General features: G+C 43.2%; 1 protein-coding gene and 1 pseudogene across 2 annotated transcripts; both read left to right on the forward strand.

Annotated features, from left to right (window-relative positions):
• Positions 1–279: 279 nt before the first annotated feature.
• On the forward strand, positions 280–3,127 carry LOC129855026 (zona pellucida sperm-binding protein 3-like). 2 transcript variants are annotated; one of them, XM_055922275.1, is made up of 8 exons: positions 280–961; positions 1,047–1,165; positions 1,269–1,372; positions 1,617–1,794; positions 1,978–2,095; positions 2,287–2,369; positions 2,480–2,559; positions 2,810–3,127. In XM_055922275.1, the coding sequence occupies exons 1-8, from the start codon at positions 443–445 to the stop codon at positions 2,872–2,874; spliced, it is 1,266 nt and encodes a 421-aa protein (XP_055778250.1). In that variant the 5' UTR covers positions 280–442; the 3' UTR covers positions 2,875–3,127. The 2 variants fall into 2 exon arrangements, with proteins under 2 accessions (XP_055778250.1, XP_055778249.1); XM_055922274.1 differs by having other exon boundaries at positions 282–961; positions 2,477–2,559.
• Positions 3,128–11,497: 8,370 nt separating this feature from the next.
• LOC129855028 (zona pellucida sperm-binding protein 3-like) lies at positions 11,498–14,280 on the forward strand (annotated as a pseudogene).
• Positions 14,281–15,292: the final 1,012 nt, after the last annotated feature.

Here is a 15,292-nt window from a genome sequence, read left to right on the forward strand (position 1 = left end):
TGCTTTCAGGAAACCGGTCAAAGGACATTATAAATCAAGAATGGGCCACTCCAGTCCTCAGTGGCCAGAGTGATGTCACACTTCTTCCCCATCCCTAGCTAACACAGCTGATTAAACTAATTGTACTTTAAACTAAAGATTATGATTAGTTGATTATTGGAGTCAGGTGTGTTAGCTGGGGCTGTGTGACACCAATCAGGCCCCCCATGACTGGAGTTGACCATCCCTATTATAAATGAAGATACTTGACATTATTGAGATACATCCAGTTCAGATTGTAGTATATGTGCAGCCGTGTAACATGTCTGGAACATCATTAGGTAAATCAAACAAGGGGTGGAGTCACACTAAGACAAAGGGATATAAAATGGCTGTTCAGAGAACTGTAATTATTGCAAATGTCAAAGGAACATGTACAATTCAGACTAGAAACTAGAGAATAATGGCGCTCTGTATTACATTCCTCCTACTTCTTACCTTTGGCTGTTCAGCTACAGTTCAGCAGCTTTATCGGGACGCAGAAGCTTGGAGTCAAGCTGCACATGCCCCTGGGAGATTTGTTCCACAGTATAGGCCTGTTCAAGAACCAGCCAGATTTCAACCAAGGCCTGTGCAATGGCCCGCCAGGGTCCAGACACCGATGCAAGTTCAAAAACCTTTCCTCCTGTCAAAGCAGACCTTCAATGAGCCTTTGACCTGGAGATATCCTGAAGATCCAGTCAAAGAGGTGCAGTTGGCTATTGATGAGCAGAGACCGCTGCCTGTGCCTGCCAGTAGCGTTGCAGTTCAATGTGGGGAGAATGCTGCTCGTGTGGAAGTCAAGAGAGATCTGCTCGGTATCGGCCAACTCATTCACCCAGCGGATCTTACTTTGGGAGGCTGTGCTGTCACTGGGGAGGATACTTCCGCTCAAGTTCTGATCTTTGTCACTGAGCTGCACAAATGTGGCAGCACTCTGACGGTAACATTGAGCATTAGCGTCGTTATGACTTTTCTAGGTGTACTACCATTGATTTTCTGACTGCCGTTTGCTGCTCTGATTCCAGATGACTGAAGATTCACTTGTCTATGTCTTCACACTCCGTTATACACCAGCTACCCTGGGCAGCAGCCCCATTGTTCGGACTAGAGAAGTGGTGTTCTGGGTTGAGTGCCACTATCAAAGGTGAGTTGACTACACCCGCAATGTTTTTTTTTTTCTTCAGTTCAATCAACTTTGGATACACTTCCTTGGCCATTTGGTTTCACATTTAAAGACTCCTTTACAGAAATCATGATGTGAGCAGTGATTCAGTGAAGCCCACCTGGAATCCCTATGCCTCCACTAAGGTTGCAGAGGAGCTCCTCTACTTCTCCCTGAGGCTAATGACTGGTGAGCAACGGCTTGTCCTTGCCTTATTGGCATTGCTCTTGACAGGCATTGACTTAAGTGCTGTCTCTGCACTTGTTTGTAAACTATGGTGGTGCCAACTGGCAAATGTAACCGCCACTGAGTTATTGGAATGAGGTGGCTACCCCAGAGTACAAAAGGACTGCCATGATAAAACTACACTGCTGATAAACTAGAGCAGGGTCTGACTTGGAATGAGTATTAGACTGTTGCCTTGTCTTCACAGACAACTGGCAGTTGGAGAGACCCAGCAAAGAGTACGTCCTTGGAGAAAATATTAACTTTGAAGCTTCTGTCGTCCAGTTCTACCATGTGCCCCTCCGAGTGTTTGTGGACAACTGTGTAGCCACAGTCATCCCAAACACCAACACTGTCCCAAGATATGCCTTCATCGAGAACCGTGGGTGAGTATCCTTTGTAAGGTACTTGATCTAGTTCAAGGACTAATTGTTTGCTTTAATCTGCTAAGGAAAGCATTTCCCATTCCCTCCACCTGCCCACACTTCAGATCAACAGCTATCTTGAATGGCATCCCTCCAGAGTTTCAGCAGTGTAGGTAGCCTAATTTTGATTTTTGTGGCATTCAGTTGTCTGGTCGACACCAAGCTGACAGGCTCCAGGTCCCAGTTCATACCTCGCACCATGGATGACACTCTCCGGTTCCAGATAGAAGCCTTTAGGTTTCATGTTGGGAACACTGGCTCAGTGAGTAGTTAATCCTGAGATCTTCTGCAAATTAGCTTTGGAATGTCCACATTAATAGAATTGGCAGGTTTGAGCTTCAATCATAAATGAAGTATAGTATGGCCAACATGACGTTGCTTTAAATTGGTGTCAAATCTACTAATTCTTATGTGGTACCAATGCTGAGACTTCAACACATGTCATTTCAACAGCTATATGTTACCTGCCTCCTGAAAGCCACAACTGCTTCAGCCCCTATTGATTATGAGAACAAGGCTTGTTCCTTCTCGAATGGGTAAGTCTGGGTATATATGGCAGGGTGTGCACTTTGCTTGTACGTGTACTACGTGCTTGTACTACGTGCTTTGCTTGTACGTGTACTATGCAACACTCTCTTTTCAGTAGATGGCGCGAGGCCAGTAAGAAAGACCAGGTGTGTGGCTGTTGTGACACAGACTGTGGCATGAGAAGGGAACCGGATCCAGGTACATGTTCACTTCAGTCCAGTGTTGCTCAATCCATTCCTGGATGCCTCCATGGGGTGCACATTTTTGTCCTACTCCAGTACCTAGGTACTTGATTCACCTAAACCTTTGGCTAAATTGGCGGTCAGTGCTTGGCTGGAACAAAAATGTGCACCCACTGAGTAACCCAGGAATTGACTGAGAAACAATGCTTTTGTGAAGTTTGATTCTTCTGAATTCTCCTTATATAGACATGGTCTTCTGCTCTTAGGTTTCCAGTGGGAGCAGGACATTTCTGTTGGTCCTCTCAACATAAAGGAAAAGCTTCTTGACTGATGGTGTAATTCTCAACTGGACTGACTTTGCTGCCCAAATGCATTCTGGATGATAAAGAAATATATCTAGATTAAGGTTTTTGTCTTGTGCATTTTGTTCATTGACCAGCATGAGCTTTTGTAGTGTGTAACCCAGGTCTAAAAGGAAGTTCCTCAACTCTCTGATTCTGTATTTTGAAAGTTAAGGTATAACTTGATTGCTGACATAATGTTTAGGTATGAAACTCAGCAAAAAAAGAAATGTCCCTTTTTCAGTACCCTGTCTTAAAAGATAATTCTTAAATCTGAATAACTTCACAGATCTTCATTGTCAAATTTTATTAGTCACATGTGCCGAATGCAACAGGTATATAGACCTTACAGTGAAATGCTTACTTAAACAATTAATTAACATGCACCTGTGGAACGGTTAAGACAGTAACAGCTTACAGACAATAGCAATTAAGTTGAAAGTTATGATAACTAAAGAGGCCTTTCTACTGACTCAAACACCAAAAGAAAGATGCCCAGGGTCCCTACTAATCTGCGTGAACGTGCCTGTAAGGAGGCATGAGGACTGCAGATGTGGCCAGGGCAACAAATTGCAATGTCCGTACTGTGAGACGATAGCGCTACAGGACGGACAGCTGATTGTCCTCGCAGTGGCAGACCACGTGTAACAACATTTGCACAGGATCGGTATGTCTGAACATCATACGTGTGGGACCGGTACAGGATGGCAACAACTGCCTGAGTTAAACCAGGAATGCACAATCACTGCTCAGACAGTCCGCAATAGGCTGGACTGAGGGCTTGTAGGCCTGTTGTAAGGCAGGTCCTTACCAGACATCACCGGCAACAACATTGTCTGTGGGCACAAACCCACCGTCGCTGGACCAGTCAGGAATGGCAAAAAAGTGCTCTTCATGGATGAGTCACGTTTTTGTCTCACCAGGGGTGATAGTCGGTTTCGTGTTTATCATCGACGGCATGAGCATTACACCGGGTCCTGTACACTGGAGTGGAATTGAGGTGGAGGGTCCGTCATGGTCTGGGGCGGTGTCACAGCGTCATCGAACTGTGCTTGTCATTGCAGGCAATCTCAACGCTGTGCGCTATAGGCAAGACATCCTCCACCCTCATGTGGTACCCTTCCTGCAGGCTCATCCTGACATGACCTTCCAGCATGACAATGCCACCAGCCATACTGTGTGTGATTTCCTTCAAGACAGGAATGCCAGTGTTCTGCCAAGGCCAGTGTAGAGCCTGGATCTCAAGCTCAGCACATCTGGGACCTGTTGGATCGGCGGGTGAGGGCTAGGGCCAAAACAAATGTACGGGAACTTGCAGGTGTCTTGGTGGGGTAACATCTCACAGCAAGAACTGGCAAATCTGCTGCAGTCCATGAGCAGATGCACTGCAGTACTTAATGCAGCTGGTGGCCACACCAGATACTGTTCCTTTTGATTTTGACCCCTCCTTTGTTCAGGGACACATTATTCTACTTGTTAGTCACATGTTTGTGGAACTTGTTCAGTTTGTCTCAGTTGTTGAATCTTATGTTCAAACAAATATGTACACGTTAAGTTTACAGAAAATAAACGCAGTTGACAGTGAGAGGACGTTTGTTAATTAGCTGAGTTTATATCAATGGACTGATGAAACGAATACCTACATTTTTGGGTGGAGTGTTCCTTTTAACCAGTCAACTTCAGCACTGAGGCAAAGGTACACATTTCAGGGCTTGAAATTGCCTTGTCTCATGGCTTAAATATTGATAAAACAATTTAAATACAGTGCTGGTGGGGCTACCACTCTTAGGAACCATCTTATTTTCTTTGAACTAAAATGTGACTTGCACAATTTCCCATGAACCTCGTAGGGGGAAGTGGTCTATTCCAATGTACTATATCCAGCCCATTAAAATGTGAATCAATGGACTGCAAATTATATTTTAGATTGTCACATCCAATAGTAATAAAAGTACTAGTCTCTACCAAACCATTACATTAGTCTTGTTTAGTTACAGGGTGTATTCCTGACTAATGGAAAAGTAGTCAACACTTTTAGTTCAGGAACTGTGGGTTTGATTTAAAAAGGACTTAATACTTTTGAGTGAGCAGTGACAAATAGGAAATGCATGACCTTTCGGTGTTGATTAGAGTAGCTATACCGTAAAAGCTGTCTCGTTTATATGTAATGATTTACGAAACCCTGAAATGGGGTCTTTGCAGGCTTCGTAGTGGTGAATGCATTGTGTTACAAGCTCATTTGCTGGTATTTTTAGGAAGTGTTTGAAATAATGTTTTAAAAAATATAGATATTTTACCTTTATTTAACCAGGTAGGCTAGTTGAGAACAAGTTCTCATTTGCAACTGCGACCTGGTCAAGATAAAGCATAGCAGTTCGACACATACAACAACACAGTTACACATGGAATAAACAAAACATACTCAATAATACAGTTGAAAAATGTAAAAAAGTCTATATACAGTGAGTGCAAATGAGGTAAGATAAGGGAGTTAAGCCAATAAATAGGCCATGGTGGCAAAGTAATTACAATATTGCAATTAAACACTGGAATGGTAGATGTGCAGAAGATGAATGTGCAAGTAGAGATACTGGGGTGCAAAGGAGCAAGATAAATGAATACAGTATGGGTATGAGGTAGTTGGATGGGCTATGTACAGGTGCAGTGATCTGGTGCTTAAAGCTAGTGAGGGAGATATGAGTCTCCAGCTTCAGTGATTTTAGCAGTTGGTTCCAGTCATTGGCAGAAGAGAACTGGAAGGAAAGGCGGCCAAAGGAGGAATTGGCTTTGGGGGTGACCAGTAAGATATACCTGCTTGAGTGGGTGCTGCTATGGTGACCAAAGAGCTGAGATAAGGCGGGGCTTTACCTAGCAGAGACTTGTAGATGACCTGGAGCCAGTGGGTTTGGCGACGAGTATGAAGCGAGGGCCAGACAACGAGAGCGTGCAGGTCGCAGTGGTGGGTAGTATATGGAACTTTGGTGACAACACGGATGGCACTGTGATAAACTGCATCCAATTTGTTGAGTAGAGTGTTGGAGGCTATTTTATAAATGACATCGCCCAAGTCGAAGATCGGTAGGATGGTCAGTTTTACGAGGCTATGTTTGGCAGCATGAGTGAAGGATGCTTTGTTGCGAAATAGGAAGCCAATTATAGATTTAATTTTGGATTGGAGATGCTTATTGTGAGTCTGGAAGGAGAGTTTACAGTCTAACCAGACACCTAGGTATTTGTAGTTATCAACATATTCTAATTCGGAGCCGTCCAGAGTAGTGATGCTGGACGGGCGGGCAGGTGCGGGCAGTGATTGGTCGAAGAGCATGCATTTAGTTTTACTTGCATTTAAGAGCAGTTGGAGGCCACGGAAGGAGAGTTGTATGTCATTGAAGCTCGTTTGGAGCTTAGTTAACACAGTGTCCAAAGAAGGGCCAGAAGTATACAGAATGGTGTCGTCTGCGTAGAGGTGGATCAGAGAATCACCAGCAGCAAGAGCGACATCATTGATGTATAGAGAGAAAAGAGTCAGCCCAAGAATTGAACCCTGTGGCACCCCCATAGAGACTGCCAGAGGTCCGGGCAACAGGCCCTCCGATTTGACACACTGAACTCTATCAGAGAAGTAGTTGGTGAACCAGGCGAGGCAATCATTTGAGAAACCAAGGCTGTTGAGTCTGCCAATAAGAATGTGGTGATTGACACGGGCGAAGGCCTTGGCCAGGTCGATGAATACGGTTGCACAGTAATGTCTCTTATCGATGGCGGTTACGATATCGTTTAGTACCTTGAGCGTGGCTGAGGTGCACCCATGATCAGCTCGGAAACCGGATTGCACAGCGGAGAAGGTACGGTGGGATTCGAAATGGTCACTGATCTGTTTAATAACTTGGCTTTCGAAGACTTTAGAAAGGCAGGGCAGGATGGATATAGGTCTATAACAGTTTGGGTCTAGAGTGTCACCCCCTTTGAAGAGGGGGATGACCGCGGCAGCCTTCCAATCTTTAGGCAGCTAGGACGATACGAAAGAGAGGTTGAACAGACTGGTAATAGGGGTTGCAACAATGGCAGCGGATCATTTTAGAAAGAGAGGGTCCAGATATGCCAAATCCGTTTCAAATCGTGTTTGATGCATTTCACACAACTCCATGAAACATCTCTTATTCCTCCACACATTCATAAAAATCCATAACAGATCCACCATAATAGAAGTGGAAAGGGTCCAACGGATTTGCAGACTTCCATTCTTCTGGAGTTCTCCAGCTGTAAAAAAACTGAAACAAACAAGTAAAATTATGCAAATGTTCAACTGCAAGACATGGTGAGAATTTGGAAAAAATTAAAAATGCAATACTTTTGATTTTCAGTAAATACTGTGAAGGACTTAGGTCATAAAATAATTATGTCCAGCTTTTGTTCGGTATGTTTAATTATTTCAATGCAAAAGCTTTCAAATGAGATTTGTTTAACCTTTCATAACAGAGCACTGGGTGTAGCAAGTTAAACTCACCAATCTCTAGGCAACACTAAACCCATTATTACATTAATTAACCCTTATGTCTTTGCCTTTTTGCAGTGCTAGACAAATATTACAACAGAAACTTTATCATATTGAATCAATAGAACATTTCATGTAAACCAAGGACCTGACAGTGTTAAGTGTACGATAACAAAGTTCCGTTTTTTTTAAACGCTTTTGAGTAATTTTTTGAAACACTTTTTTGATGGCTCTAATTTGCACCTCTGGGGTGTTGCGTCTGTCATTGTGTTCATCGCTCTCTGAATAATACACTCGCTCTCTGTGAAATAATTATAATGTTAAGGAAACATTTGAACGGTGAAAGCTGACCCGAGAGCAGCGCTGCCTTTCAATCATATCCTCTTTTTCTTATAGATGACCACTGGCTTATAATGCCTTGTAAATTATAGTGCATGTGTTTCCCCCTGCCCACATATCTGTGTTTAATATTAGGCTACATATACAGCCAAAACATTAAGGACTGGCAGTACATCTGTGTCAGTCTCTCTTCCTCTCTCTCTTTTTTCTTCTGTTGAATTTGATATAACACCATCTGTGTTTGTCCTAGAACGATGGGATTAGTTTCTGTGGATGCAGACAGATTTCCAGCATTGTGGTTCATTTGACAGGCCCTCCGATGAGTGAATTACAATTTCGGTAGGACTTTTCAGCCTCAATTGGTGGTGGATATGTCATGTAATCCTACACCAGAATCCCTAGTTAATACAGTCAAATATGATTTTATATATTGGCAAGTCAAATGACTGCTCTATCAATGGAAATGCAACTCCTCAAATATGGACGGCAGGCAAGAGGTGAGATCAGATGTGACCACTAGCCCATGAGAGGGCAGATACGTGCCTCTTCCTCTTTGCTACTGTTCAGAACCCATAGTAGCCTCACTGGCTGAAGAGACAATGACATTTTTTTGTTTACATTTAGAAGTGAAGCAAATAGCCTAAACATTGATAAAACAATTAAAATACAAAAACTGCCACCAACTTCCCCTTTAACAAATTCATTTGGATTATTTAGCATTCATAATTTCAATGTTTTATTTGAATAGGCCTACATGATGACTTGTGTTTAATAAAAAGAACTGTATACGTGTCTAGTAGATGGCTATTGCCTTACCTATGTGTCATAAAAGCCAATCTAATGACTTCTTAAGCTATAGGGCAAGTATAGTGCAAGTTTTGATTCCTAATGATGCCTCACATTTAATTATTTGCAAACAGGGACAGTTTTGTGAAAACAAGACACACTGATTTTGCATTGAAGAAATAGGATAAGATGAAAACATGCACTATACAGTTGAAGTCGGAAGTTTACATACACTTAGGTTGGAGTCATTAAAATGTGTTTTTCAACCACTCCACAAATGTCTTGTTAACAAACTATAGTTTTAGCAAGTGGGTTAGGACATCTACTTTGTGCATGACACAAGTTATTTTTCCAACAATTGTTTACAGACAGATTATTTCACTTATAATACACTGTATCACAATTCCAGTGGGTCAGAAGTTTACATACACTAAGTTGACTGTGCCTTTAAACAGCTTGGAAAATTCCAGAAAACTATGTCATGGCTTTAGAAGCTTCTGATAGTCTAATTGACATCATTTGAGTCAATTGGAGGTGTACCTGTGAATGTATTTCAAGGCCTACCAGCAGCCAAGACCTCAGAAAAAAATGTAGACCTGGTTCATCCTTGGGAGCATTTTCCAAAAGCCTGAAGGTACTACATTCATCTCTACAAACAACAGTACGCAAGTATAAACACCATGGGACCACGCAGCCATCATACCGCACAGGAAGGAGACACATTATGTCTTCTAGAGATGAATGTACTTTTGTGCAAAAAGTGCAAATCAATCCCAGAACAACAGCAAAGGACCTTGTGAAGATGCTGGAGGAAACAGGTACAAAAGTATCTATATCCAAAGTAAAACGAGTCCAATATCAACATAACCTCAAAGGCCGCTCAGCAAGGAAGAAGCCACTGCTCCAAAACCGCCATAAAAAAGCTAGATTACAGTTTGCAACTGCACATGGGGACAAAGATCGTACTTTTTGGAGAATTGTCCTCTGGTCTGACGAAACAAAAATAGAACTGTTTGGCCATAATGACCATTGTTATGTTTGGAGGAAAAAGGGGGAGGCTTGCAAGCTGAAGAACACCATCCCAATCGTGAAGCACGGAGGTGGCAGCATCATGTTGTGGGGGTGCTTTGCTGCAGGAGGGACTGGTGCACTTCACAAAATAGATGGCATCACGAGGAAGGAAAATTATGTGGATATATTGAAGCAACATCTCAAGACATCAGTCAGGAAGTTAAAGCTTGGTCACAAATGGGTCTTCCAAATGTACAATGACCCCAAGAATACTTCCAAAGTTGTGGCAAAATGGCTTAAGGACAACAAAGTGAAGGTATTGGAGTGGCCATCACAAAGCCCTGACCTCAATCCTATAGAAAATGTGTGGGCAGAACTGAAAAAGCACTTGCGAGCAAGGAGGCCTACAAACCTGACTCAGTTGCACCAGCTCTGTCAGAAGGAATGGGTCAAAATTCCCAACTTATTGTGGGAAGCATGTGGAAGGCTACCCGGAACGTTTGACCCAAGTTAAACAATTGAAAGGAAATGCTACCAAATACTAATTGAGTGTATGTAAACTTCTGACCCACTGGGAATGTGATGAAAGAAATAAAAGTTGAAATAAATCATTCTCTCGACTTTTATTCTGACATATGGTAGTAGAATGACCTTACTGAATAGCTCAGTGACTTAACGTGGCACCGTCATAGGATGCCACCTTTCCAACAAGTCAGTTCGTTACATTTCTGCAAAGCTAGAGCTTCCCCGGTCAACTGTAAGTGCTGTTATTGTGAAGTGGAAATGTCTAGGAGTAACAACGACTCAGCCATAAAGTGGTAGGCCACACAAGCTCACAGAACGGGACCACTGAGTGCTGAAGCGCGTAAAAATCAAGTTAGTTTCAACTGGGGTTGGATTGAAAACCTACAGGAGGGTAGAGTAGTGCTCCAAGAACAGGGTTGAAGATCCCTGTGCCTAGTTTCCCAAAAGCATCTTTAGGCAAAGTGCGTTGTTAGAACCTTTGTAGGAGCATAGGTAAATCTATGAGCTGTTTCCCAAAACCATTATTATTAAGGTGCACTTGATAAAACTCGTAAACAAATGCTTGCCTCAGAACAGCTAAGTGCATCCAGACATTCTTTTTTTGTACACAGAAGATCTCCGCTAAACATAGAATCACATGGTTCATCTTATCTCTATGACTGCAGATAACTTCAGTACAAAGTTGACTACAAAATAAAGTTGCCTGTGTCTTTGCAATTGATACCAACATGACATAAAAATATTCTTCAAATGAAAACCGCAACCATTAAAATAAAGAGTGAGCCTATTTCAATCATATTGAAATACATTTCATATTCTATTGTGCTAATTATAGACTGTCTGTAATTTGCCTCAATATATTTCATGATGTGTAGCCGAACGCGCGCAATGGGGCAAATTTGTGATTTAATGCATTTTGATTTGGTAAGCATTAGAATAACCTGCCTCAATATTTGCAGCCATAAGGTGGTAATATCTCTCTAGGAATTGATCCGTCAATTCAAATGTTAAGACACATTTTGAATGGAGAAAGTTTGTACTTTCTTTCGATCCCATCAGTATCGACACGTTCTCTCGTCGTGTTGTTTTGGGAAACATGTGTTACATCTTCGGGCGTTGTGGGAAAGATGCATCATTAAAAAAACTCATAAGGCTAAATGCCATTGCTTTCAGGAAACCGGTCAAAGGACATTATAAATCAAGAATGGGCCACTCCAGTCCTCAGTGGCCAGAGTGATGTCACACTTCTTCCCCATCCCTAGCTAACACAGCTGATTAAACTAATTGTACTTTAAACTAAAGATTATGATTAGTTGATTATTGGAGTCAGGTGTGTTAGCTGGGGCTGTGTGACACCAATCAGGCCCCCCATGACTGGAGTTGACCATCCCTATTATAAATGAAGATACTTGACATTATTGAGATACATCCAGTTCAGAATGTAGTATATGTGCAGCCGTGTAACATGTCTGGAACATCATTAGGTAAATCAAACAAGGGGTGGAGTCACACTAAGACAAAGGGATATAAAATGGCTGTTCAGAGAACTGTAATTATTGCAAATGTCAAAGGAACATGTACAATTCAGACTAGAAACTAGAGAATAATGGCGCTCTGTATTACATTCCTCCTACTTCTTACCTTTGGCTGTTCAGCTACAGTTCAGCAGCTTTATCGGGACGCAGAAGCTTGGAGTCAAGCTGCACATGCCCCTGGGAGATTTGTTCCACAGTATAGGCCTGTTCAAGAACCAGACAGATTTCAACCAAGGCCTGTGCAATGGCCCGCCAGGGTCCAGACACCGACGCAAGTTCAAAAACCTTTCCTCCAGTCAAAGCAGACCTTCAATGAGCCTTTGACCTGGAGATATCCTGAAGATCCAGTCAAAGAGGTGCAGTTGGCTATTGATGAGCAGAGACCGCTGCCTGTGCCTGCCAGTAGCGTTGCAGTTCAATGTGTGGAGAATGCTGCTCGTGTGGAAGTCAAGAGAGATCTGCTCGGTATCGGCCAACTCATTCACCCAGCGGATCTTACTTTGGGAGGCTGTGCTGTCACTGGGGAGGATACTTCCGCTCAAGTTCTGATCTTTGTCACTGAGCTGCACGAATGTGGCAGCACTCTGACGGTAACATTGAGCATTAGCGTCGTTATGACTTTTCTAGGTTGACTACCATTGATTTTCTGACAATGCCGTTTGCTGCTCTGATTCCAGATGACTGAAGATTCACTTGTCTATGTCTTCACACTCCGTTATACACCAGCTACCCTGGGCAGCAGCCCCATTGTTCGGACTAGAGAAGTGGTGTTCTGGGTTGAGTGCCACTATCAAAGGTGAGTTGACTACACCTGCAATGTTTTTTCTTCAGTTCAATCAACTTTGGATTCACTTCCTTGGCCATTTGGTTTCACATTTAAAGACTCCTTTACAGAAAGCATGATGTGAGCAGTGATTCAGTGAAGCCCACCTGGAATCCCTATGCCTCCACTAAGGTTGCAGAGGAGCTCCTCTACTTCTCCCTGAGGCTAATGACTGGTGAGTAATGGCTTGTCCTTGCCTTATTGGCATTGCTCTTGACAGGCATTGACTTAAGTGCTGTCTCTGCACTTGTTTGTAAACTATGGTGGTGCCAACTGGCAAATGTAACCGCCACTGAGTTATTGGAATGAGGTGGCTACCCCAGAGTACAAAAGGACTGCCATGATAAAACCACACTGCTGATAAACTAGAGCAGGGTCTGACTTGGAATGAGTATTAGACTGTTGCCTTGTCTTCGCAGACAACTGGCAGTTGGAGAGACCCAGCAAAGAGTAGGTCCTTGGAGAAAATATTAACTTTGAAGCTTCTGTCGTCCAGTTCTACCATGTGCCCCTCCGAGTCTTTGTGGACAACTGTGTAGCCACAGTCATCCCAAACACCAACACTGTCCCAAGATATGCCTTCATCGAGAACCGTGGGTGAGTATCCTTTGTAAGGTACTTGATCTAGTTCAAGGACTAATTGTTTGCTTTAATCTGCTAAGGAAAGCATTTCACATTCCCTCCACCTGCCCACACTTCAGATCAACAGCCATCTTGAATGGCCTCCCTCCAGAGTTTCAGCAGTGTAGGTAGCCTAATTTTGATTTTTGTGGCATTCAGTTGTCTGGTCGACACCAAGCTGACAGGCTCCAGGTCCCAGTTCATACCTCGCACCATGGATGACACTCTCCGGTTCCAGATAGAAGCCTTTAGGTTTCATGTTGGGAACACTGGCTCAGTGAGTAGTTAATCCTGAGATCTTCTGCAAATTAGCTTTGGAATGTCCACATTAATAGAATTGGCAGGTTTGAGCTTCAATCATAAATGAAGTATAGTATGGCCAACATGACGTTGCTTTAAATTGGTGTCAAATCTACTAATTCTTATGTGGTACCAATGCTGAGACTTCAACATGTCAATTCAACAGTTATACGTTACCTGCCTCCTGAAAGCCACAACTGCTTCAGCCCCTATTGATTATGAGAACAAGGCTTGTTCCTTCTCGAATGGGTAAGTCTGGGTATATATGGCAGGGTGTGCGCTTTGCTTGTACGTGTACTATATGCAACACTCTCTTTTCAGTAGATGGCGCGAGGCCAGTAAGAAAGACCAGGTGTGTGGCTGTTGTGACACAGACTGTGGCATGAGAAGGGAACCGGATCCAGGTACATGTTCACTTCAGTCCAGTGTTGCTCAATCCATTCCTGGATGCCTCCATGGGGTGCACATTTTTTTCCTACTCCAGTACCTAGGTACTTGATTCACCTAAACCTTTGGCTAAATTGGTGGTCAGTGCTTGGCTGGAACAAAAATGTGCACCCACTGAGTCACCCAGGAATTGACTGAGAAACAATGCTTTTGTGAAGTTTGATTCTTCTGAATTCTCCTTATATAGACATGGTCTTCTGCTCTTAGGTTTCCAGTGGGAGCAGGACATTTCTGTTGGTCCTCTCAACATAAAGGAAAAGCTTCTTGACTGATGGCGTAATTCTCAACTGGACTGACTTTGCTGCCCAAATGCATTCTGGATGATAAAGAAATATATCTAGATTAAGGTTTTTGTCTTGTGCAGTTTGTTCATTGACCAGCATGAGCTTTTGTAGTGTGTAACCCAGGTCTAAAAGGAAGTTCCTCAACTCCCTGATTCTGTATTTTGAAAGTTAAGATATAACTTGATTGCTGACATAATGTTTAGGTATGCAACTCAGCAAAAAAAGAAACGTCCTTTTTTCAGTACCCTTTCTTTAAAAGATAATTCTTAAATCTAAATAACTTCACAGATCTTCATTGTCTTATTTTATTAGTCAAATCAAATGTATTTATATAGCCCTTCGTACATTCGGATGGCTATATAGCCTAAAACCCCAAACAGCAAGCAATGCAGGTGTAGAAGCACGGTGGGTAGGATAAAATCCCAAGAAACGCCAAAACCTAGAGAGGAACCAGGCTATGAGGGGTTAACAGTCCTCTTCTGGCTGTGCTGGGTGGAGATTATAACAGAACATGGCCAAGATGTTAATGTTCATAAATGACCAGCAGGGTCAAATAATAAACACAGTTGTCGAGAGTGCAGCAAGTCAGCACCTCAGGAGTAAATGTCAGTTGGCTTTTCATAGCCAATCATTGAGAGTATCTCTACTGCTCCTGCGGTCTCTAGAGTTGAAAACAGCAGGTCTGGGACAGGTAGCACGTCTGGAGAACAGGTCAGGGTTCCATAGCCACAGGCAGAACAATTGAAACTGGAGCAGCAGCACGGCCAGGTGGACTGGGGACAGCAAGGAGTCATCATGCTAGGTAGTCCTGACGCATGGTCCTAGGGCTCAGGTCCTCCGAGAGAGCATACTTAAATTCACACAGGACACCGGATAAGACAAGTACTCCAGATATAACTGACCTTAGCCCCCCGACACAAATTACTGCAGCAAAAATACAAGAGGCTGAGACAGGAGGGGTTAGGAGACACTGTGGCCCCATTTGATAATACCCCCGGACAGGGCCAAACAGGAAGGATATAACCCCACCCGCTTTGCCAAAGCACAGCCCCCACCCAACTAGAGGGAAGTCTTCAACCACCAACATACCATCCTGAGACAAGGCCGAGTATAGCCCACAAAGATCTCCGCCACGGCACAAACCAAGGGAGTGCTCCAACCCAGACAGGAAGATCACGTCAGTGACGCACCCCTCCTTGGGACGGCATGAAAGGGCACCAGTAAGCCAGTGACTCAGCCCCT

This window comes from Salvelinus fontinalis, chromosome 5 (genome assembly GCF_029448725.1).
Source record: "Salvelinus fontinalis isolate EN_2023a chromosome 5, ASM2944872v1, whole genome shotgun sequence".
Lineage (NCBI taxonomy): Eukaryota > Metazoa > Chordata > Actinopteri > Salmoniformes > Salmonidae > Salvelinus > Salvelinus fontinalis.